The 25,344-nt window shown below is 54.8% G+C and overlaps 1 protein-coding gene and 1 long non-coding RNA gene across 3 annotated transcripts in view; one reads left to right on the forward strand and one right to left on the reverse strand.

Moving 5' to 3' along the window:
* The window catches only part of BCR (BCR activator of RhoGEF and GTPase), a 113,894-nt gene that overhangs the window by 39,060 nt on the left and 49,490 nt on the right, over positions 1–25,344 (forward strand). For both annotated transcript variants that reach the window (XM_021074056.2, XM_084993868.1), the window contains exons 2-4: positions 15,300–15,463; positions 21,258–21,362; positions 21,824–22,009. In XM_021074056.2, coding sequence (XP_020929715.1) covers positions 15,300–15,463; positions 21,258–21,362; positions 21,824–22,009 — 455 coding nt within the window. The remainder of the gene's footprint in view (positions 1–15,299; positions 15,464–21,257; positions 21,363–21,823; positions 22,010–25,344) is intronic.
* LOC146396670 (uncharacterized) lies at positions 3,549–12,401 on the reverse strand. Its single transcript, XR_014825996.1, has 3 exons — positions 11,161–12,401; positions 6,428–9,210; positions 3,549–6,268 (listed from the first exon to the last, which is right to left on the reverse strand). It is a non-coding gene; the product is annotated as an uncharacterized LOC146396670 (long non-coding RNA).

The following is a 25,344-nucleotide window of genomic DNA, read 5'->3' on the forward strand; positions in this document are numbered from 1 at the left end:
GGCCACTGTGAATGCACCGTGGTGGGTGGCCCACCCCCTCCTCCATCAGCTTGTCCCCTCCTGGTCCTAGAGAAGCAGTGACCCTGCCTGTTGCACTAGAGTCCCTGAGTAGACACTGGAGGCTCTCTTGTTGTCGCTGACCCAAAAGTCACTGTTGGTTTTTGTGACTCAGAAGTGAGCCCACAGGAGGTCCCTGGTGGTGTAGCGGGTTGGGGATCTGGTGTTATCACGGCTGCAACTCGCATTACTGCTATGGTGCGGGTTCATTTCCTGGCCCTGGAACTTCCATATACCATAGGCGCAGCCAAAACAAGAAAGAAGTGAGCCCAGCCCACACACCCCTCAGATGTCTTGAAACTTAGCCAAGTCCTCCAGTGGCCCCAGGCTGCAATGTGGCTGAAGAGCTGGAAAGCTAGGAGATGCTTGTCTGCACTGTCGCTGTGGTGCTGATGCACTCAGCCTCTCTGTAAGGGGTGAGAGAGAGCTGCTGGCTTGGGTCCAGCCATCCAGCTAGACCAGTTCCACTGTGTGATTGCCCTGGGTGACATTCCCTACCCCCAGGCCGGAGCAGGTACACCTCAGGCTGGGATAAGGCGAGACAGGGAGACGCCCACCTGCACAGCTGGGACTGACTTTGAGTCTCAGAAATGCTTTAGAAAGCATGTCATGTGGGAAGGAGCCTTGTGGGCAGAGCCCTGGGGTAAGCGGTTGGGTTCCTTCATGAGGACGGAAAGGGGGCCAACACCTATTAGATGCCTGCTGTGTGCCAGGAACTGCCTGGGTGTGACTGTGACTGGTTTCCACCACCCTCCAAGCAGAGGATGGAGGTCCTGGTCTGGAGGGACAGAAACACAGGGTCAGCGACCTGAGGCAGTGGACGGGCTCCCAGGAATCGAGCTTGCTTTCTCCAGGGCTGTCCAAGAAGTTCAAGCTCAGTTTCTGGTACCTGTGCACATTGCCAGCCTATGGCGTGTGTGATGGGCAGGGCAATCTGTGAAGCTGGCTCTTATTCTCCTACTTGGGGTGTTTCTGGGAAGTGCCAGGTGCAGAGCTACTGTCAGGTACCTCTGGGAGCCCCCCCTGGATGCCTGGTCTTTGCTGGATCCCATGATTCTGGAGGAAGGACCTCTTCTAGTCCATCTGTACCTGATGGGCCCAGTGGGCCACACTGCCCCATCATGGATGGAGGCGCTCTCTCATTTTTTTAAAAATCTTTTTAGGGCCGCACCCTCAGCATATGGAGGTTCCCAGACTAGGGGTTGAATCAGAGCTGTAGGTGCTGGCCTACACCACAGCCACAGCCACACCAGATCCGAACCACATCTGCAACCTACTCCACAGCTCACTGCAATGCTGGATCCACTGAACGAGGCCAGGGATCGAACCTACATCCTCATGGGTGCTAGTCAGATTTGTTTCTGCTGAGCCACGATGGGAACTCCCCCACACACACCCTTTTTTTTTTTTTTTTTTTTTTTGAGGATCTCTTGAAAGTTTGTTTTTCCCAGATGGTGCTTTCAAAAACCAATATCCTGGACCCCATGGGGACCTGCTCTCTGGTTTGCCTGGCAGGGTCAGGTTGGAGCCCCGAGTGGGGGTCTGGCAGCTATTCCTGCCAGAGGTAGCCTGTCTAAGTGAGTCCCCTCCTCCCACAGGCTGGAGAAGCGGGATAGGAGCTGGTTGACTGGAAAGTAAGCCATGGAGCTGGACCAAGCTGTCACAGTATGATGACAACTGGGATTATCACCAGAGGTGGTAATTCCCACATGACAGTTTCAAGTTTCAGGTCCAGGGCTGAGGCCAGTCCTCCATCTCCTCTTCATCTGAAGGGAGATCCTTGCTTGCTAGTTCCCTGCATGGTTTCTCAGCTATTTGCCAGACCCTGTGCTCCAGAGACCCTGAGGCCTGGGGGTATGTGGGGGGTAGTACCTTTCCTTCCTCTGATCGGGGTGGAGTGAACTGGCTCTTGGGTGGACCAGAGGGACAGGGTCACCCCTGACCCACAGCAGCCCCAACAGGTGTCATGGGCCTTACTGACACATGGCTCCCGGCTGCCACAGGCGCATGGGCCCTGCCTCATTTCCCACAGTGGAGCCTGCAGCCTGACGTGGCTGTGGAGAGCAGAGCCAAGCGTGCCAAGCGAAGTCGGCAGGAGGATATGGGATGGTTTTCTGGGACACAGCACTGGCAGCTGTCACAGGCTGGGCCGCATGAATAGCCGAGGCTTCCGGTAATTATGATAAATGATGCTTATGCTTCTTGACGCTTTCCCACTCTGGCTGGGGCGCCCCCGGTGGCCTGCTTGTCACCCACAGGGTGTGTGGGTAGAGTGTCATTATCCCCATTTCACTGGTGGGAATGTGGAGAGATGAAAGCAACCTGCTGGACCCGGGATCCCGGCTTGTCTGTCATCTCTTTCCCGCAGGCATGATTGGAGGAGGCCCCAGAGGTCAGGCAGGGAGAGGCTGGGAACTGAGGGTATTGTGTTTCCTTTTCTGAATCCGTAGGTTCAGGACAGGTAAGTTCCTGGCCCTTGTGAGATGCCTGTGCCCAGAAGCTTTAGAAGTGGGAACATTGTGTCCTGAGCCCCAGGGTTGAGCCTTGAGTTGCAAGGCGAAGTCCCCACAGGCTGGTCTGCCCAGCCGGGCCACCTCCTGGAGTGTTACAGGTTTAGCCACACCTGAGCTGGACCCCCAATTTCATGTACCCTGGGTCTGAACTCAGAGTGGCTGGGGCAAGGGGGTCATATCTGGTATTTTGCACCAGAATTTGAGATGTCAGAGGTCAAGGAACAAACCAGGAAGTGCAGGATCTCAAAGTCCAAGATCAAGGTGCAGGCCGGTTTGGTTCCTGGTGAGGACTCTCTTCCTGGCCTGCAGTTGTTTGTCATCTCACTGTGTCCTTATGTGGCAGAGAGCACGTGAAGCCTGGTTGTCCTCCTCATGTAAGGACACTAATCCCATTGTGGGGGCCCCACTCTTATGACCTTGCCTACACGTAGTTAACCTGAAGGCCCCACCTCCAATACCATCTCCTTGGCCCTTAGGGCTGCAGCGTATGAATAGGGGTGGGACACAGACTTTCAGCCCATAGTGGGCTCACAGGCTGCCTGTACAGAGCACGGGTCAGAATGGGCCTCATGGGAGTTCCTGTCGTGGCTCAGCAGAAACGAATCTGACTAGCATCCATGGGGACGCAGCTTTGATCCCTGGCCTTGCACAGTGGGTCAGCGATCTGGTGTTGCCGTGAGCTGTGGTGTAGATTGCAGATGCAGCTTGGATCAGGCATTGCTGTGACTATGGCATAGGCCAGTGGCTACAGCTCTGATTCGACCCCTAGCGTGGGAACCTCTATGCCGCCGGTGCGGCCCTAAAAAGCAAAAATAAAAAAAAGAAGAATGGGCCTCATAACTTGTATAGTCACATGATTCAAGGTGGTTCCAGCCTGTTCTTTTTTTTTTTTTTTTAAGTTAAAGTTTAGTTGATTTACAATGTGTCAGTTTCTGCTATACAGCAAAGTGACCCGGTCATACATATGTACACACATTCTTTTTCTAATATTTATTTTCCATGATGTTGCATCACAAGAGATTGGACGTAGTTCCCCATGCTGGCCAGTTCCTAAGTAGGAGCATCTGGGGCATGTCTGCAGGTACTTAGCTTCCAAGTGACATTGGGTGAGGGAGGGCCTGGGGGGCACCGATGTGTTGAGTGGCTGTTGGGTGGCCATGGCAAGGACACAGGAGAACACAGTTATGGGTGAGAGGCTAGGGCTGGGCGTTGCCCTCTGACTGCATGGGGTTCAGTGGCCACTCTCTTCTTCCTTTCAGGCCATCTGAGCAAGGGTGGCACCCAGAAGCCAGGGTCCCACCTCCTTGATTGTCCATGTGGGTTGAGAAGCGGCTCCTCGGTGCTGGTGTCTGGTCTGCACTCGCTGTGTGTGCGAGTTTACTAGGGCAGTGGGACAACCACAGACGGGGTGGTTCACACAACAGATGTCTGTCATCTACTAGCTCCGTCCACAGGCTGGCTTCCTTCTCAGGCTACAAGGGGGTCTATTCAGGCCTCTCCCCATGTTTGTAGATGGCTGTCTTCATGTTCATGGGACATTCTCACTATGTGCCAGTCTGTCTGCAAATTTCCCTTTTCCAAGCACAGTCATGCTGGATTATGGCCCAGCCCAACGGCCTCATTTTAACTTGGTAAAGACCCTATCTCCAAAGAAGACTGCATTCTGATTACTGCGGGTTAGGACCTCAGCATATGAATCTGGGGGATATAGTGCAACCCATAACACTGCACTTCTTTTGTTCTTTAAATTTCCAAACTTAATGCTATGTATGTGTTAAAATATACATAGCATGAAAATTACCACCTTAACCATTTTTTAGTGTATGGTTCAGTGTTAACATTAATTACATTCACACTGTTGTGCGGTCAGCACCACTGTCCATCTCCAGATCTTTTTCATCTTCCCAAACAGAAATTCCGTTCTTACTAAACAATCACTCCCTGCTCCCTCCCTGGAGCCCCTGGCCCCACCCCCTATCTTCTGTCTCTGACTTTGCCCGCCCTGGCTACCATATATGTCGTGGACCGAATGTCTGTGTTCCCCTAAAGTTAATTTGTGGATGCCCTTAACTCCCAGTGTGATATTTGTGGATGGGAGCTGAGTAGGGTAAGATGGGGTCATGAGGGTCAAGACCTCAAGCTGGGGTCAGTGCCCTTATCCAGAGACAGCAAAGAATACACTCTCCATCTCCTAATAGGCACCCAGATAGGGCCAGGAGGGAACACGGTAAGGACACACAGGAGGACACAGGCTCTACTCACAGGAGGAAGGCTCGCTCCAGAGCTTCTAGAACCATGAAGCTTGTTTCTGTTGTTTAAGGCACTCAGTCTGTGGGGTTTTGTAGTGACAGCCCGAGCAACCTGACGTCTTCACATAACCTGGTGGATCTTACAGCATCTGTCCTTGGTGACTGGCTGATCTCACTTACATAATGTCTTCAAGTCTCATCCACGTCTTACATAGAGCAGAACCTCCTTTTTCAAGGCTGAGTGATGGTCTGTTTTATGGCTGGACCACGCTTGGCTCATCCATTCCTCTGCTGATAGACTGTGGGTGGCCCCTACCTTTCGGCCATTGGAAATGTGTGGCTGTGAACTGGTGTACATGTGCCTCCCTCCCGCCCCTCCCAGGGCTTCCTTCAGGAGGGGCAGTGCTGAGGCCCGAGTGGAGGGGGTATAGTGGGTCATCTGCCTTCCAGTCTTGCTGATGAATGCCCTTCTGTGGCTGGGCCTGGCCTGGGCTGCATAAGATGAGCACCAGATTGGGAGCCCTTCCTTCCTGCCATCTTTCTCTCTTATGTTCTGTGTTTCCTCTCTGGGGTGGGGGTGGACCGGGAGGGGGAACCCGCAGCAGTACAGTGACCGTGTCCCAGCTCCTGGCCAAGCACCTTGGGAGCCCAGAGGGACCATGATGCAGGCTCCCCTGCCACGCTTCCCCTCTGCCCACAGACCCTACTGCTGCCCCGTCTGTCGCCTTCACCACCTCCCAGTGGGTCTGCTGGCCAGTGCCCTGCAGCCAAGTCTCAGCCTCGGGTGCTGGGAGCCCAGCATCCACTTTGCTGTCCACCCAAGCCCCTTGGCCTGGCCCCGTGCATTGTTTGTCCATTCTTACTGAAACCAACCTCTACCCATTCACCTGGAGTGACCATCACAGAAGCCTCTGGCAGCACCTACCTCCAGCACCACTCTCAGACGTGCCACCAGCGTTGCCTGTCTAGGGGCTCACTCTTATTCCAGACTTTTGCAGCCCCGATCCCTCCCAGCTGAAGCCCTGAGTCCCTGTCCTACAGCCCACGGCTCCTACAGAAGGGCTCCTGCCCCCTTCATTGTCTTCCCATCATATCACCCTCCCAGTCTTCCCAAGCAGGTGCCCTTGGAGCCCCCCCCCCCCCAAGGGGGATCTCTGCCGGGTCAAGGCTCAGTTGCTCTCCTGTCTTGCATAGACCTCGCCTCTGTCAAGCCCCTCTTGGATCTCCTGGACCAGTGTGTCTTCTCTGACTCCATGGCACCACATCCAGGCCACGGGCTGTGTCCGTGTCAGTCTCCTGGAGCTGCCGTAACAAATGACTGCAAACTCAGAGTCTTTAACAGCGCATGTGCGTCCTCACCAGTGCTAGGGGCAGAAGTCCAGCGTCAGGTTGCAATAGGGCCGTGCCCTCTCTGGAGGCTCCAGGGAAACCCTTCCTTGCTGTTTCACTCTTGGTGACCCCGTGCCTTCTCCGACTTGTGGCCGTGTCATTGCAGTCTCTGCCTGCATCCTCACATGGCCTTTTCCTCTTCTCTCTTTCCCACCTCGTGTTCTGGGGGGAGCCAGCGCCTGCCCCTCTCATCCTGTCAAGTCTTGGCTCTGTGGTCACTTCCTTGGGGAGACAGTCTCTGCATCCCTCGTTGGTGGCCTTGCTGTGGTGCATGTGTCACATGGCTCCTGGGATCCTGCTGGCTCCCGGGGTGGAGCAGTGTCTGCATTGCTCACCATCTTGCACCTGGCTCGGGGCCCAGTGTGAACGAGTGGTGCTGTACATCTTGGATGAATGTTGGACACTCCAGAAATGTACCGGTTTGATTGTCTGAAGCCAAATTGCCTCAGAGAAACCTTCCCGAGCCCTGTGGTCGCAGTTGTGCTGGTGCTGAGTAATAATCTCCTCCCAGCCTGGGAGTCTGTGGTACTTCCCAGCTGGTGCTCCAGCCTCCACCTGTCCGCCCTGGCACAAGCCTGCTCCGGCCCTAGCCCCAGGGCACGTGACCTTTCCCTTCCCGAGGATATCGGAGCCGTCAGTACAAGTGGGTCCTTGGAAACAGAAGAAAGTCCTTTGATAGTGCTGACTGGGGAGGGGTCTCATCTGCCCGTGCAGGGGGCATGCAGGCTTTAATGCCCAAAGTCCCCAGCAAAGTTGACTTCATGGTGATTGGGTCTCCAACCACCTGGCACCCAAAGCCTGGTGGGAGGGGCTGTGAGAGCCACCGTGTTGGTTGGCCTATCTCCCCAGGAGAGCTTGGCCTGGGTCAGGGCATCTGGGGGTGCTCACAGAGCCAGGCTGGCTTGCGCCCTCTCTGACTGCATTTTCCTTGCCCATTGGGGACTTGACCAACCTCAGGGCCTTCCATGTGGCACATGCTTGTCTGAACTGTAACTTCCCCCTGCCCGGGCATCTGGGACTTGCCATGCTGGCCTGGTGATGTCATTGTCGGGGTCCGGGATCCTGGGGCACCCTCCCTGCCCCTTCTTCTCCCCCAGACCCACAGGCTCAGATGACAGGCCTCTCACCAGTGTGCAGCGGCTGACTAGGTGGAAGGCCGTCTAGACATAAAGGTTTTGGATCCCCCTGGTGCAAGAGGGGACAGCTGCCAGACTGACGGCAGAAGAGGAAACAGAAAAACCACCCACATTCCCCCAAGAGCTCAGAAAGCACACTAGCCTCTCCTCACCCGTGCAGGGCTTGGAATTATGGTGCCAGGTTGCACTGACTTTGGTCCAGAGTGATGCTCTGGGTCCTCAGGAAACAGCTGGATTTTGTTCCAAGTTCCCTGTTTAAGAGGGGAAATTGGGTCTGTTTCATTCTGTTTTGTATTGTGATGAAATTATAGAACAGAAAACAAAGCATTTTAAAGTGACCAATTCAGGAGTTTCCATTGTGGCTCAGAGGGTTAAGAACCTGACTAGTATCCATGAGGAAGCAAGTTCAATCCCTGGCCTCACTCAGTGGTGTTCCTGAGAGCTGCAGTCACAGATGTGGTTCCGATCTGGGATTGCTGTGGCTGGCAGCTACAGCTCCAAATTGACCCCTAGCCTGGGAATTTCCATATGCTTCAGGTGTGGCCCTAAAAAGTGCAGAGGGGGGGGGAGTGAACAACCCAGTGTCACACAGGGTTGTGTAACCCCTGCCTCTGTTCCCAGACATTTTCATCTCAAAAGGAAATCTACTCACTGAGGACCTCCAGTCTATACACAGCATCAGACAGTATGCAGTCTTGGGGGACCACCTTCTGGACATGGTGTTCAGGGGTTTATCCATGTTGTAGCCTTTGTTAGCACTTCCTTCCTTCCTAAGGCCGAATAATATTCCCCTGTATGGACAGACCCCTTTGCTTTATCAGTTTGTTTATCCATTCATCAGCTGATGGACATTTGAGTTATTTTACCTTTTGGCTATTGTGAACTGTTGTGAAAGAGACTGCTCTTTGAAACATTCTGGTGCATGTTTTGGTTTGAACACCTGTTTTCATCTTCTGAAGTTACGTACCTAGGAGGGGAACTGCTGGGTCATATGGTTATCAGCTCGGCTTTTTTTTTCTTTTCTTTTTTCTGTCTTTTTGCCTTTTCTAGGGCCGCTCCCGCGACATATGGAGATTCCCAGGCTAGGGGTCTAATAGGAGCCGTAGCCGCCGGCCTATGCCAGAGCCACAGCAACTCAGGATCCGAACCACTCTGCAACCTACACCACAGGTCACGGCAACGCCAGATCCTTAACCTACTGAGCAAGGCCAGGGATTGAACCTGCAACCTCATGGTTCCTAGTTGGATTTGTTAACCACTGCGCCATGATGGGAACTCCCCCAGCTCAGCTTTTTAAAAATATCTTTTCTTTGAAATGTGTTTGGAAAGTCACCAGTTTAGGCAGGTCACACAAGCGGACCTGGGCGTGGTTCCTCTCTTGGAGACTCAGTTACCCTGTCTGAAAAATAGGCATCCGGGAGTTCCCGCCCCCTAAGGGGAGAAGGGGAATCAATGAGATGGTGTGGGTGGATGGCCAGCCCTGTGCCTGGCCCGGAGGCACTGCTGGCCAAAGATTGGCAGGTGTTTTGCCTCAAAATGTGCATCAAAGCTTTGAGGCTTTTCCACTATTTGGGAAACTAAATTCACCGAAGCACTACAGACATTCCCCACCAGTAGCTGAAGTTCTGCTACAAACAAAGGAGCCAGCCTCTTGGACACTGAGCCGCAGGATCAGTGGCCCATCCTGTGGATAGACTCCGTTCTCAGCACACAGGGCATTGGGGGGTGGGCTCAAAGCTGAGGATAGTGTGGTGTCTGGAGCTGGCTCTGTCCCACAGAGCCTGTAGGCTCTTCGGTGAGACTTGAACCTCCCCCTCAGCTTGGTGTTCTGAGCCTCTCCCAGAGGGCAGTGCCTCTCTGGCTGGACTACCCACCCTTACCCCACGATGTGACCTACTGTCTGTAAAAGATCCAGCCCTGCACCACCACCACCACTGACCAGGAGGGCTGCAGGGCTGAGAGAGGAAGTCGGGGAGCCCAGGAAGAGGAAGAGGTTTCTACAGATACAGTGCAGTGGGGGCTCCCTGCCAGCGTCCCGCTGCAGCTGGCTGAGCCACCAGAAGGAAGGTGGTGTTTGATCTGCTTTTGCCTTTGTAAATAAATACAGCCCAGCCCTTTGCTGGTGGTGTAAATAGGGAGGGGAGACCACACTGCTGCCTGGGTCCTTCTGCGAGATTGAACTGCTCTCCTGGCCTCTCTACTGTCCCTTGTCGTTCTGGGTGGGGAGGGCTGAGAGCATAACCTTTGTTCCTCCTGAGGGCCTGCTTTGGACTTCGCCTGGGGCACGCTGGCCAGAGGATGGGACAGGAGCTGGATGTGGGGGCAGCAAGGCAACCGAAGACAAGAACTGCTCCCCCTACCGCCCCCGCTCCCGGCATTTGGTCCAGGAGGGCCACCCTGCTTGGCTGCTCCCAGGAGACAAGCAGCCAGTGGTCCCAGCTCCGTTCTGCCCATGTTTCCTGGGAGCCCTGCAATGGGTCCCAGACAGAGGCCTCAGAGGGGCTCTCACTCCCTGCTCTGCAGCAGTGGAAATCGAGAAGGGAGGGGGGAGGGTCGAGGTTCCTGGAGGCCCCCTGAGGAGCTGAGGGACTGAGGCTGGTCGGGGGGCACTGGTGCTTTCCTGGCAGGTGTGGTTGGTGTGGCTCTCCGCGGGCAAGGAGGACGGCGACTGGGGCTGCAGGCACATATCATGTGGTTCCCTGGGTATGATCTGTGGTAGACCAGATTCTGTGCCCTCAGGAACCCAGCTGGCATGGGTCCCATCCAGCCTGGGTCAGGAGGGTGCAAGTGGACAGGAAGAGGCCCAGGAAGGGGTGTGTGAACTCAAAGAGCAGAGGGTGGCTGGGAACCAGCATGCGGCTGTGCCAAGTCAGCTAGTCAGGCGGCGTGATGCCAGGGGCTCCTCCAGGGATTATGTAGGGAGAACACCAGGCTCTCTTTATTGCCGTTATTGTTAAACAAGTGCCCAGGTGGAAGATGGAGGGAAGCCAGGGTACCTATCACCCAGTGCTCTCTCAACACCTCAAGGAACACATCTGAGGAAGTTTCGAGTCTGTGCTTCTGTGCTTAATTTCAGATGTGATGGCCGCTCCCCCCAGCACAGCCACCCCAGCATTGCCACGTGGGGGAGGGGCCTCAGGAATGAGTGTGTGTTGGCTGAAACCTACCAAACATAAAGTGAGCCAGTCTAATCACTACCAGTACAGCTCGGTGGCTTTCAGGATGTTGACCAAGTTGTGCAACCATCCCCGCAATCCATCTCTAGAACTTTTTTCTGCTTCCTGAACCCAAACTCTGCCCTCATCAATCAGTAAGTTCATTCCCTTCTACCCTCAGCTCCTGGTAACCTGTGTTTTGCTTTCTGTGTCTATGAATTGGACTGTTTAGGGACCTCATATGTGTGCAGTCGGAGTAAATTTGTCCTGTGACAGGCCCGTTTCTCTGAGCATAATGTCCTTGGGCCCATCTTGTTGCAGCCTGTACTGGAATGACCTTTGTTTCTAAGGCTGAGTGACATTCCGTTGTATGGATAGGCCACGTTTTGTTTATCCATCAGCTGATGGACAGGTGGGTTGCTTCCGCCATTTGGCCGCTGTGAATACACTGCTGTGAATATCTGTTCTAGTTCCTGCTTTCAATTCCTTTGAGTATATACCCAGGAGTGGGACTGCTGGATCATCAAGTAATTCTGTTTTATGCTTTGAAGGATTTTTTTTAACCAGTGTTGTCTTTGAGGTGTAAGGAAAGGAGGTGACCTGGGCATTGTCTGGACACACACACACACACACACACACACACTCACACACATACACACACCTACACCCCTCCCCCCTCCCGCCCCCCGGACTTATTCCTCCTACCTTTTTGGAGGGAGTGGGTGCTATGGGCTTCCTTTTTTTCCTTGCCTCAGAGAGTAAATTTTAGATTGGCAGAGTGCTGGTCTGGGAGCTGCCAGCTGAGTTGCCTGGAGAAGAGGTTTCAGATTTCACTGTGCAATCCCTTTTCCACACTAAGCCTGGAGCTGTGACTCAGCCTCCCTCTCCCCTCCCCTTCCTCCCCCTCCCTCTCCTGCTGGTGAGCTGTTCAGTTGATCTGCCTTCATCTCCCTGAGGCTCTGGGAGCTGAGGGATCCCAGGCTCACACCCGCTGATTTCCTGTATTTAGCTTCAGCTTTGGGTAGAGCTTTGCAGGAAGTACCCGGCTGCTGAAGCTACCTGGGCCCCCGATGGTGCCCTAGGTGGCACTGGGCATTCCTGGCAGAGGAAAGGGGAGCAAGGCCTCTTTGCTGCTTTGCTTTTGTTCTGGGGAGACTTTCAAAATCCCCAAATAATGTTCCTTGTGCTCAGGAGGAAGGGGACCTGTATGAGGTAGGGACCTGGGGTGTGAAAACTTTCCCCCCACCCCCTCAGTATGAGAGAAAGGCAGGTGCCCATGTGCTGGTTGGAAGGGGATGAGGAAGTTGAGACTTTCCTCCCGCCCATCACACTTGCATTGGAGCAGCCTGGCTCAATTGGCCAAGTGAGGGGTGACAGGTCCAGGTTTGCAAGACAGCAGAGTGAGCCCTTGGGCCTAATGTGGGAGGGGTGGCTGGCTGCCAAGTACCCAGATTTAAAAGCATCAGTTCCTCAGATGTCAGTTTGGGGAAATGTGTGCAAAGTGGGAAGCCGGCTGGATTTTCACTTGCCAGGGAGCCTCACGTGATCGCAAGGAGCCGGGCTGCAGACCTGGCCCCTTGTCTCACCTGGTCCGGGTGAGGCATCCATGTTGAAGCCGATGGTCCCACATCACACTGGCCACCGACCGCTTGGTTTTGCACAGGTTTTAGCCTAGATGTCCTTGAATCAGCATGTGGTTTCTGAATGTGGTTTCCCCTTCTAGGGGTGAGCCCTGGAGCCCTGAGCCTGCCCCAAGGTTCTCACAGGGACTTCCTCAGTCTTGATTTGACCTTGGACATGAGCTCAGTGTCATCAAGGCCTGGAAATCAGGGGTTCTTCCAGGTGATAAGGAACATGTTGACTTTTTAAATATCGTTATTAAAAAAAAAAAAAAAAAGAAAAGTTTATCAGACAAGATACGTGGACGCTGGTGATTCCCAAGCTAACGTAAAAGTTGGGTCGGGGTTGAGGGGGCAGAGAATGGGAACTGTTGAAGGAGGTGGAGAGGGCACAGCCCACCGCCCCAAAGATTTAGAGCTAAGAAAGCCTCAACCCACAATCTAGTTCACAGCCCAATTTTAAGTCAGGAAAGCTGAGTCAAGGATGGCTGAGGTGACCTGCACTACCTCAGGTGCGCAGCCACACAGGCAGGACCAGAACCTCTCGCTTCTAAGAAATTCCCACCACAGCTTAGAGCTGGCTCACCTGTCCCACCAGAAGGACGAATCCTGGGTGCAGGACCAGTGGAAAGAGCCCTGGGCCCAGGAGGACCATTCAGGGTCACCAGGAGCGAAGCCTTGATAGAAGAAGCCTTCTGCCTGCGCCTCCCCACCTTGGGAAGCAGCTCCACAGTTGGCAAGTTTCGAGTAGGGGCTGCTATGATTTAGGATGAGAGGGATTCGTATTTATTTTACTTAAAAAGAAAAATCTGGTTCTCCAAAAGGAAGTGGAAGCTGGAGTCAGGCCCATTTTGGGGGTAGGGTATAGAGTTAAGACTCTGCATGAACAGGGTTTTGTGCTTTTTAGCACAATTGACACTCCCCAGCCATCCTCAGGGAGGTGGAGTGAGAACTAGTTAAGCCCCTTTGCTAATTCTTGGGAGGAGGAGGCAGAACCTGGCCGTAGCCTGTCCTGCAAAGACAATACAAAACCGAAAGTCCAGGGGCTCTGAGCAGTGATAACCCTATACAGTGATCTTGGTACCTAAAGCCTCCGTGATGGTTCATTAAGGGTCCACAAGACTAAGAGGTACCAGGTGGCTCTGTGCAGCTCTCGGGGTCCTCCACCTGTCCGCTCTTCTCAACCTAGAACTAGCCTCTGCCAGGACCCTCCCATGGGACACACACCGGCTGAACCCAACCTGTCCTTAGCATCTGGCACCTGTGTGCAGACACCAGGGATGTGGGTGGGCGGGCATGGCAGCCAACACAGAGCCAGCCAGATGGGGGAGTACAGCCGGTCTCTGCCCTGGCTGCTTGCTGGAGCCCCCGGGAACCCCCTGTAAGCCACCTGGGCCTAGGCCACCCCAGGCATCTGATTCAGTTGGTCTGTCTTGGGCCCGCCTATGTTATGTTTTCGAAGCTCCCCAGGTGATGCTGACGTGTAGCCTGGGCTAAGGACACCTGTTAAAAGACACGTGACATGCTGGGACCGGAGGTGGAGGAACAGGGTGAGGCAGAGGCGTGGGAGGGACTTTGGCCACACAGGCACCTGCAGCTTGGTGGGCGGTCTTAGCCTTCAGTGAGCACCTGACCACTCCAGCCACAGCTCCTCCCAGCTGCCCAGTGGAAGGAACTGAGAACAGTTCTGTTTCAGGCTCCAGAAGCCCGAGAGTGGCCCTGTGCCTACCTGGCCTCAGCGAGCAGGCCGGGTGTCCACCAGCACCTGGAGCCTGAGCCCCAGAGTGGGCGTGTTTGGTGGCAGAAATTGTAAACCCTTGTGGCTGACTGCCCTGGGGCCTCCTGTGCTATAACCTTGGGCTGCCTGCCAGTGAGTCATGGTGAAGTGACTTAACCCAGTCGGGATTGACCTCTCAGAAATCCCAGGGCAGAGGGTACTCTTGGGAAGGAATCCAGAGGTCCTCACGTGAGGTTTGGAATGGGCTGGGCCCATAGGTTGACGTCCCAACACGGTGTTCCCTTGGTTAGAACAATCCTGGGAAGAGCGCTATAGAGGGGCCAAGGACTTAGAAGCATGTGCGGGTTTTGTGATGCAGCCCGGAGGAGGGTGACTAGAGTCAGGTGCCCGGAGGAGGAGGTGTTAGATCTGGAGCTAGAGAGTCCTGAGTAGCAGGGGGCCTGGTGTGGGATAAGCCACGGTCTGTGCTCACTGGGACACTTGGCGGGAGGTGGGCTGCGGCCTGTTCCCTGGCCTTGCACCTGGGATGGTAGGATCAGGTCTGATCCCACAGATGTCAAAGCTTGTCCCTGACAGCAGGACCTTAGCATTCGCTTTTATTTAAAAATTTTTTTTTTTTTTTTGTCTTTTTTGTTGTTGTTGTTGTTACTGTTGCTATTTCTTGGGCCGCTCCCACGGCATATGGAGGTTCCCAGGCTAGGGGTTGAATCGGAGCTGTAGCCACCGGCCTACGCCAGAGCCACAGCAACGCGGGATCCGAGCCGCGTCTGCAACCTACATCACAGCTCACGGCAACGCCGGATCGTTAACCCACTGAGCAAGGGCAGGGACCGAACCCGCAACCTCATGGTTCCTAGTCGGATTCGTTAACCACTGCGCCACTACGGGAACTCCTAAAAAAAATCTTTTTTGTTCTTTTTTGTTTTAGGGCCACACCTGCAGCATATGGAAGTTCCCAGGCTAGGGGTTGAATCAGAGCTGCAGCTGCTGGCCTACACCACAGCCACAGCAACACTGTGGTAATCTGAGCCGCATCTGTGACCTACACCACAGCTCATCACAAGACCAGATCATTAACCCACTGAGCAAGGCCAGGGATCGAACCTGCATCCTCATGGATTTGTTACTGCTGAGCCACAGTGGGAGCTCCAGGACACTAGCCTTTGGAGTCCACCTTTCAGAGCCCCTTCCCACTGCTCATGGCACTTGAAAGCCCAGTCTCATGTCACCTGGGGAGCGGGCTACTGCTTTGTCCTCTCCTTGCCCTCCTCATTCCTGACTTGCCATTCGGTGTGAAGGTGAGGTCAGCCTTCGTGAGGTTCCTGTTTGACACCCGTAGGTGACACAGGTGGGGCGTGGACCTCCCCCCAACCCCCAACCCGGGCAGATGGCCCTGCACCCCCCCCCGCCCCGTCTCTGACACAACTGCTTCTCTGCACACAGATGCATCATTTGGAACGCCAGCAGGGTTCAGCTGTGCTGCCGACCGGGAGGAGCAGCGCCGGCAGCAGGATGGGCTGCCTTATATCGACGACTCACCCTCGTCCTCGCCCCACCTTGGCAGCAAGGGCAGGGCCGGCCGGGACACCCTGGAGTCCACCAAATCTGTGAGTTCCAGGGCGGGAGGCCAGGCAAGCACAGGGCTGGGCCGGGCTGGGCTTGAACCTACCGTCCTCACCGGAAGGTAACTCTTGATGGGGTGGCCAGTGGTCCCAATCAGTCGCTAAAGGGCTGCCCGCTGGGTGAGTGAGCAGCGAGGTCAGGGAGCCAAGGGGAGGCTGAGACCAAGAAGGTGGCCGCGGTCTAAATCAGCGTGCCCGGGGGTGGTGGCCCCAGCAAGGTGCTGAGCAGGGTGGTGCCCAGGCTCCAGTCCCTGAGCTCCACCAGCGCACTTGCCCCCTTCTCCCAGAGGAGCTGCTGAGATGCATCCATCCCCACGGTCTTTCTCCTGAGGTCTCATTGTCATCAGTGATCCCACTATCACTTCCATGAATAGGGAACTGAGACCCCGAGGTCCCTGGAAAGTATAGGCTGGCACATCCCACAGGTGCCCTCTCTTGTGGGCACACAGCCAAGGTGGTCACAGAGCAGGAATGGCGGCCCAGCCTGGCTCAATGTCCTCACACTGCCAGCAGGCACTCCAAGGTGCATTGGGGCCCAGCTTGAAGGGGTCCTTCCTTTGGGGCCCAGGTCGGGTTGCACCTCTCTTTCAGGTCCTTCTGCCCCTGAGGACAGGCACATTCCCCCTGTGTCTTAGCTTGTTTCTGGCTGATCGCCACCCGAGGTTAAAAAATGAAAGAGGACTCTGCTTTTCCCTGTGGCCGAGAGGAGGCATAGGAAGTGTATTTTTTTTTTGCTGTGGTAGCCTCTGTGCTGGGCTCGTGCCTTAGCTGCAGGACTGCTTCTCATGCTCATTTTGTGATTTCTGAAGACCCCAGTGCTGGGTGGGTTTCTCATCCTGAAATGGGAGGGTGCGAAGAGAGCCCTAATGTACACACACCTGCCTCATGCAGATTCTTACCCAGGCAGCCATTTTCACCATTTTACCGATGAGAAGACTGAGGTTCAGAGAGGCAAAGTGACTTGCTTGAGTCCACACAGCCTCTGAAGCCTTCTCAACCCTTTGGCTAACACCAACCACCTTGCCTTTCTTTTTTTAATTTTTTAAATTTTTTGGCTTTTTTAATAAGGCTGCACCTGTGGCACATGGAAGTTCCCAGGCTAGGGGTCGAATCGGAGCTACACAGCTGCCAGCCTACACCACATCCACAACCATGCAGGATCTGAGCCACATCTATGATGTACATACACCACAGCTCATGGCAATGCTGGATCCTTGACCCACTGAGTAAGGCCAGGGATTGAACCCACATCATCATGGATACTAGTTGGATTCGTTTCCATTGTGCCACAGTGGGAACTCCTAATTTTTTTTATTAAAGTTTGATTTACTATGTTCTGTCAATTTCTGTTATACGGCAAAGTGAGCCAGTCATACACATTCTTTTTCTCACATTATCTTCCATCACGTTCCATCACAAGTGATTGGATGTACTTCCCTGTGCCATACAGTAGGACTTCATTGCTTATCCATCCAGATACAATAGTTTGCATTTATTAACCCCAAACTTTCAGTCCATCTCACTTCTTCCCCCTCCCTCTTGGCAGCCACAAGTCTGTTCTCTATGTCTGTGAGTCTGTCTCTGTTCCATAGATCAATTCATTTGTGCCGTATTTTAGATTCCACATATTGGTGATATCATATGATATTTGTCTTTCTCTTTCTGACTTATGAGACTCTCTAGTTCCATCCATGTTGCTGCAAATGGCATTATTTAGTTCTTTTTTATGGCTGAGTAGTGTTTCATTGTGTATATGTACCACATCTTAATTCATTCATCTGTTGATGGACATTTAGGTTGTTTCCATGTCTTGGCTATTTGTAAATAGTGCTTCAGTGAACACAGGGGTGCATATATCTTCTTGAATTATATTTTTTTCTGGATATATGCCCAAGAGTGGGATTGCTAGATCATATGGTAGTTCTGTATTTAGCTTTCTGAGGAACCTCCATACTGTTTTCCATAGTGGCTATACCAATTTACATTCCCCCCAATAGTGCAGGAGGGTTCCCTTTTCTCCACATCCTCTCCAGCATTTGTTATTTGTAGACGTATAAAATGATGACCATTCTGATCGCTGTGAGGTGATACCTCATTGTAGTTTTGATTTGCGTTTCTCTAATAATTAGTGATGTTGAGCATTTTTTCATGCCGCCTTGCCTTTTTGATGCGTCCCCCTCTTTTCCTGCTTCATGAGTTTATTCAGTACAGATAGGCTTCCTTATGGCCGAGTCCTGAGCTTGGGACAGTCATCCCTGTCCATTGTCTGTGAGGACTGGATTCCCCCTGGCATGACCCCACTCCACTTCAGGCCCCAGGTCCCATGCAGCCTGGACACACACCCCCTCCCCCAAGGCCCTGCCCTCAGACACCTGCTACACTGACGGGGGGGTTCTTTCCCCACCTTTCAGCCCCAGCTGAGGTGCTATCTGCTGTGCTGCCCATCCGGGACCAGGGCCTCCCTCCCGCCCCAGTGAAGGCTGCATTATGTGCATAGCAAGAGGCTGCACCTGCTTGCAGGGTTGAGGGCTCCGGTCCAGCAGACCACCTGGCCCAGAGAGGTGTCAGGAGGCGCCTGACTGAGATGGCGACTTGATCAGAGGCGGGCTGTGCACCTTTGTTCCAGAAGGCCTGTGGTTAGGTGCTTGGAGCCCCAGGGCAGGTGCCCTCTGTTGCTCTGGAGATGGGTGCAGCCCGACTTCTGGTTTCCCCACCAGGGGCATAGTAAGACCCCCCCCCCATTTTGTTTTTGATTGTGGGTTTGAGGAAGATACAGATGTCGCTTTCTAGCAACCACAGTGGTGGTCTTGAGGTCAGAGATACCTGATCCCAACCAACCAGGGGAGGGGTCCCAGCCTACCCTGCTCCATCCTGACCTGGGTTGGGAGGGGCTCATCCCAGCTGCGAAGCTTGGGCCCTTTGGGTAGTGGGCCATCAGGAGAACCTTCCTAAAGTCTCCACGGTAATTCAGGGGTTCAGTGGCTCATGTCTGATCCATAAATACCCACCTCTGTGGTTAGGTGGAATCAGCAGAGGCCAGGCCCCCTTACCCAGAGCACTGTGGAAAGGACCCAGGGGGCCATGTAGGCTGGATCCTGGTGATGGAGGCTTTCCCAGCCCTGAGGTTAGTGATGGTCTCCATCCCTGGACAGTCTCAGAGGCTTGGTGCCCAGGGATCGTCCTGCCTGCCCTGAAGGCGGGGGTCTTTATATGGAGGATCCAGGCTGAAGGAGCCCCCAGCACATGGTGCTGCCCCTGCCCCAGACAGGGGTCCTCTGTTCAGCAGCTGTGTTGGCCACCACCTCCCAGCCAGGAACAGGCTAGGTCTCTTGGGGGTGAGGTGGGGTAGGGGTGCCTCTGCAAAGCTCCCCCCGACCCCTGCTCTTGGTGCCCTGTGGGCTTGACAGCTAGCAGGTGGCAATTCACCCGGTCCCTCCCTCAGTCCATCGTCACACCCAGTTTGTCTCAGCCTCAGGATTTCTGTTGCTCCCCCACCTTCCTGACTGCAGGGGCAGGAAGCCTTTTTCCTTCTTTTTCCACTTGCCCTTTTCCTCCGGCTTCCTCCCGTCATGGACGGAATGGATTCATGGGTCCTTTCCAGAGCTGGCTCGTGTGCCAGGCGGAGCCAACAACACTGCTGGTCCCCACCCTGCCCTTTGCTCTCTCCTCCATGCTTTTCCTCCCATCCTCTCTCCTGTGGATGGGGCTGCCAGCTGGTGTCCAAGCTGCCCTGTCTGCTACCACTGGCCCGTTTGGGACTCAGGAGAAGGTTCTAGCCTGAGTTCGGGCGCCCTGGCCGCTGCCCAGATGTTGCCTTGAGCAGGCCACGCCCTTCAGAAGGGAGAGCTGGACTGGGCGCCATCCTGCCTGCGCATTTTCCTCCCTGCTTCCCAGACCGTGCCCGTGATGGAGGCGGGAGAAGGGAGCAGACAGCATCTTGTGCCAGGCGGGTCCACCGGCAGAGCACAGTAGTGGGATTGTTCCGAGCGCACAGGCTTTCACCCTGTCCCAGACACGGTGGGAGGCATGTGCAGGGCCAGCTGAGAGCTGCTTCCCCGAGGCGTCTTCATTTGTGATGTGGCCTCTGTGGCCTGAGATGAGAGGAGGTAATAAGGTCCCCCACCCTGCCCATCTGTGCTGATGGTGGTGGCACTGAGGGTCCAGCACAGTCCTGGACCCAGAGACCTGCTTGTCTTCCAGCCAAGGGCTCCCTGGGCCATGATGGTGCAGCCAGGCCTGGGCCCGGTCAGGAGTTCTGGCTCCTCTCATTGGTTTGTTTATTCTGTACATCTTCATGTAGCATCTGTCTGTTCCAGGCACCATGCTGGGCATAGGGAACCTCAAGATCGGGCCCAGCGCCCCAGAGGCTCTGCTCATGGAGCTGCTGCCTGTCGTGGCCTAGATGGGGGCCATGGTGTGGGATGTGGGGTCCTTTCCTTGGAGTGCCTCTAAGCCAAGAATCTGACAGCTGCCCCCTGTGCGTGTGCACACATGTGCACACGGGATAGACCCACCTGCATGTACCTTGTGTGTGCAAATTCAGATTCCTGGAGCAGAGTGGTCTAGAAAGCCTTTTCGATGGTCCCAGTGCATCCAGGATGGGCCCTAGAGGCGCAAAAGGCAGAGACAGGGGAACATGGGGTGGGGCCCCCATTCCCATTTACAGTGAAGTCTCCTCAGGGCAGGAGGCAGTTGCTTGAGCCAGTGTGGCTGGCTGGGCGGGCCTGGCGTGGTGGCCTCAGATGCCGACTCTTGGCCCTGGGCACTTCCCTTCTGGCTTGCTGTCTATAGAAGCTCCTACGTTCAGGCCGGGGAGGTAGAAAGGGCCAGCAGGGTCAAGGGCCCAGAGGGGCTGCATGGGAAGGTCCAGTTCCAGGAACTGGTAGCGCCATGACATCCGAGCCAGCCTCAGTCATTTTCTCACTGGGAGTACTTCAGCCCCCACGGGATGACACATGGCCCCATCTACAGATATTTGCATCCAGAGGTGGGGGTCTTGCTGCTGGAATGTGGTGAGCAGAGGCTATAAGGACGCTCACCTCCCACAAAACACAGGGTGGCCCCCAGCCCTCAGAGACTCCTCTAGCCCCAGTTGCTGGTGTGTGAGGGCCCAGAGCCTGGCCCCATTAGCAGTTTGGGAAAATGAGTAACACTTTTAATAGTGGGGAGGGGGCACCTGGCCATAGCCCACCCGGAACAAGGTCCTTGCCAACTAAGTAAGTCTGCATAGCAGACTCAGAAGAGCAGGTTTGAAGGACAGAGGCCCAAAGCCCAGGGCGAGGGGGTCCTCCTGGCAGGTGGCAGCACCCCCAGCCCCACCCCTGTGGCCGGGAGGGAGGCGGTGCTGCCCCGGCTTGGTCGGTCCAAGGGTCAGATGTAACAGCGCCGACGCCAGCGAGGCAAGTACCAGGCAAGGGGTGGAGCGCCACAGAGGGAGTCAGGGTGGCCGTGCAGTGGGCCCGACTTTCCCCCAGCTCATCCTCTTCCAGGACAGCTACGCCTCAGTCACGGGCAGAAGGTGTGGAGAGGGGCCTCGCCCCCCTGCTCAGCTCCAAACTGCCCATTTCCCGGTGTCAAGACTGAGGGTGACCCTCGGCTCTGCTGGATGACCGTACAGAATTTGCAGTGACCACGAGCAAGGGGCTGACGTGCCTCTCTTTAATCCTCCCTGGAACCTTCCGGGAGGCTTGTCCTCAGGTGAACAAGCCGACTTCCTGTCTGAGAGGGGCCCCCTACCCACACCCACCCCCAGGCTGACTTTTTACTGTTTCTCCTCCAGAGTGAGCTGGACTTGGAAAAGGGCTTGGAGATGAGAAAATGGGTCCTGTCTGGAATCCTGGCTAGCGAGGAGACTTACCTGAGCCACCTGGAGGCACTGCTGCTGGTGAGGAGCGGGGTAGGGGCTGAGTCGGGGGGCCAGGGAGTTCTGCTGACATGTCCCAGGCTGCAGGTCCTGGGGCCTGGGGCAGCCCACCCTCCCAGGAGGCCTCGACTTACCTAGGGAGAGGCAGTCAGGACATTTTTGTCTCTGTGGGAGCTGGACCCCCCCAGGGGGCAGTGGATGCCAGTGTAATAAGACTCAGGTGTCAAACCAGGCTGGCTTTAAATTTTTATTGTTAATGGAATTTGAAAATAGGAGTTCCCTGTCCACTCCACGAGTTAAAGATCTGGCATTTTCACTGCCATGGTGCGAGTTCCATCCCTGACCCAGGAACTTATACGTGCTGCAGGCGCAACCAAAAATAAATAAGTAAATAAATTAAATAAAAATAAATGTTTGTGTCACGTGACTTCAATGCACATGACAAGCGGCAAGCGCTATCCCTGGTACCTCTTCTCCTCCAGCCCATGAAGCCTTTGAAGGCTGCTGCCACCACCTCCCAACCAGTGCTGACAAGCCAGCAGATCGAGACCATCTTCTTCAAAGTGCCTGAACTCTATGAGATCCACAAGGAGTTCTACGACGGGCTCTTCCCCCGTGTGCAGCAGTGGAGCCACCAGCAGCGTGTGGGCGACCTCTTCCAGAAGCTGGTGAGTGACTTAGGGAGGGGCCGCAGCAGCCTGGCAGGGGGTGACGGGGCGGGGTGCTGTCTGCTCCCTGAGCCTGAGACAACCTGTGGGCCTGTGCTGCCTGGGCTCTGTCAGGGGAGGGGAGGAGGGAAGGAGGGGATGGGAGCCCAGGCCTCTTGCTGCCTTGGATGCCCCAGGCGGCTGCCGGGGGAAGGTGGCTCTGCAGCACCCATGTTGCCCCCCACCGCCACCGCCGCCTCCTGCACGAGACCAGGGTCCCCTTTGGTCAGAATGAAACTGCTCACCAGGGAGCAGGACTCAGAGCTAGGGCAGGGGGACTAGGAGCACAGAGTCTGGAGAGGCAGGCACAGAAGGGAACAGTGGGGGGTTATTGTACTTTATTTCATGTTTGCAGTTCTCTGAATTAAAGGCTCTGGAATCAACCAAGAATTTTTTCGAAAGAGAACAGTGGTTTGGGGAGGGAAGACTGGTCAATAAAAGGGTGGTAGGAGAGGAGGAGCCCTTGGGTCCCCAGGGGTTCCCTGCTGAAGAGGTAGTGAGAGCAGGCCTTATGTGTGGCCCCAGCTCCTGCGGCAGCTATTTTGGGAACCTACAGGCATATTTAATGCTGGCAACTTTGACAGCAGCGCCTTCCAGTCTGGCAGGAACCAGAGCTCGTCCTATGGATGGGCTGGAGAAATGCAGGAGGGTTAGTTTGTTCCCAGGGATGGCCACACCAGGGTGTGGGCTGAGGGACAGCTTCATGCTGTGAGGCCGTCTGGTCCCAGTAGAGGGTTCGACTCCATTTGGGCTCCAGATGGCCTGCAGGGTCCCCATCCCAGCTGAACCAAGGCAGCCCTACCAGGCGCATCCCATCTTTACCCTGTGTCGGTGAGGAGGCTCAGGAATGGCAGGGCGCCTGCCCAGACTGTAATGCTGGTTTCTGTGTCCCCAGGAAGAGTGGTTTGCTTCCCAAGGGGACTCAAAACTAGAAGGCAGGTGGTGCCAGGTGACAGAACAAGGATTTCAGAAAGGTCTCAGGCTGGCCAGGAATCCATTCAGCAGAGGTGGTTTTGGGTCCCAGAGGCAGAAGACCCCTCATAGTAGGGAGAGAGCAGGTCAGGGGCCTTCTCTGGCCCTTTTGCTGACCTCAGGCCCAGGAGGAGCCCAGCGTGCAAGATCGGGAAGATCTATCGATCCAATGAAGGGAGTTGGTGGGCCCCTTGGCGCCGGCCAGGCCATACCCAGAAGGGACTGGGCTCAGGCACACACTTAAATGAGCGTGGGTACAGTAGAACTTGTCCAGAAGAGGTGGTTCAGGGACCTGAGTCTGGGGGAGAAGACTCTCAGATAGGAGCTGCCAGATCAGCGTTTGTCTTCTAGTGTGTGAGGGTCATGTGTGAGGGGCCCCCCCACATTTGTAGGTCTAAAAAGATAGCCAGGAGTTCCCTTCGTGGCTCAGTGGTTAACGAATCTGACTAGGAACCATGAGATTGAGGGTTCGATCCCTGGCCTTGCTCAGTGGATTAAGGATCTGGCGTTGCTGCGGCTCTGGCATAGGCCGGCGACTACAGTTCTGATTAGACCCCTAGCCTGGGAACCTCCATATGCCGTGGGTGTGGCCCTGAAAAAGACATAAAAAAGAAAAAATATAAATGAATAAAATAAAAAATAAAAAGGGAGCCAGCCTCTTTAGGTGGAAGCTTGGTATATGGGGGCGGCATATGGATGTCAGAGCCCAGCCACCCTGGGGGCCCAGCAGAGAGGCCCCTCCCAGCACCTAGAACCCCATTTTGGGTCTCCCTCAAAGGCAGGTGCATGGGGCAGGCCCGTATGACCAGGACTCCCCCTCTGAAGACCCCTAATCCTGGTATCAGGGTTGTCTGGGCCCCCTGTGACATGCACTCTGCCTGGAGCAGTCTCCCTCCCAAGGTGAACTGGCTGAGGTCACCAGGCTCCCTCTATGTGCCCAGAGCACGTGGTCACTGATGGCCAGCACCCAGCCCTCCTGGGCCACCAGACGCCCAGCTGGCCCACCGCTGGCCTGTCTTGGCCAACGCTGGGCTCTGGCGTTCCGCTCTGAGGTGTGGCTTTCCTGTTGGCGGTCCCCTCTATCCACCGCCCTGAGCAACAGACACAATGGAGCAAGGATTTGAGGTGGCGTGAAGTACCTCTTTTGTTCAGATTCTCCCTCTGGGACCCCTTTCCCTCAACCAGAGAGCGGGAAGCTGTATTTTGAGGCAGGTGCTCCCCATCCTTGAAGCCCCCCCACCTTTGAAGAATTGTGTGGGGGCCAGAAACCACAACCACAGACTTCTCCAAATAACACTCTGAAGTCTGAAGTCGCTTGGAAAGTTATAAAAAATGTGAATAGTCCGATGAACACTGGAATTTGGAAAGTTTTCTCTGGTTTCCCTGAACTACCTTCATGTAGGGGATGTTGTAGCAGGAAGACGGGGTGTGGCGGGGGGGGTTGCCGTTGGAGGTCGAACCCAGGAAGCAGCATGCTGAGTGTTCACGTGTGTGTCCCAGGGCCAGACAGACAGCCGTAGTCCCTGCCCACATCCCTTCCAGATCAGCACAGCTGGGTCCAGCTCCCTGCTGGGAGGGTCTTAGGACCACAGAGGAGCCCGTGGTGTCCCGGCCCCTGTGCCTCCACCACTCGGGAACTTGTGAACCACCCCCCATACCTGGGAAGCCGGGTCCTGACAGTGCCTGAACTCCCCTACCTGCACAGGTTAACTGCCACCTATCTAACCCCCACTGCCACCTATCTGAGCTTTGTTTCTGGCTGAATTTTTATCAGCTCTGGGTTTTTTTGTTTCAAACTTCCTCAGTTGTTGCAAGAATAGCACAAAGAACTCCATGTGCCAGACGTACTGATTGTAACCTATTGCCACATTTGCTTTATCTTTTTTACTCTCCCTTGTATACACTCACCCACCGCCCCCCACACACACACACACATACACATACACATACACATACGTGTGGGTGCCCTTACATAGTTTGAGAACAAAGTGTAGATGCCTGCCCTTATACCCCTAAATACTTTCATCATGTATTTGCTAAGGATAAGGACACGCTCTCCCATAACCCACAGTACAGCCCTCTCTCGGAGGACATTTCACACTGATGTGATACTATTATTTAATATGAGTTCCATGTACAGATTTCTTCCAAGTCAGCCATTGTGTTCTTTGTGGCCATTTTCCTCCTGCGTCAGGCACAGGTCCCGGCCACAAGATGTACCTGGTAGTCACATCTCTTTAGTTTCCTCCCACCCCACCAGTTCCTCAGCCTTTGATGGTCTTCCACGACCTTGTCCTTTTTTTCAAGGGTGCAGGCTGGTTTGG

Source organism: Sus scrofa, chromosome 14 (genome assembly GCF_054392235.1).
Source record: "Sus scrofa isolate SSC_HxYL_T2T_F1_AM1 chromosome 14, Sscrofa_HxYL_maternal_Yorkshire_Landrace_v2.0, whole genome shotgun sequence".
Lineage (NCBI taxonomy): Eukaryota > Metazoa > Chordata > Mammalia > Artiodactyla > Suidae > Sus > Sus scrofa.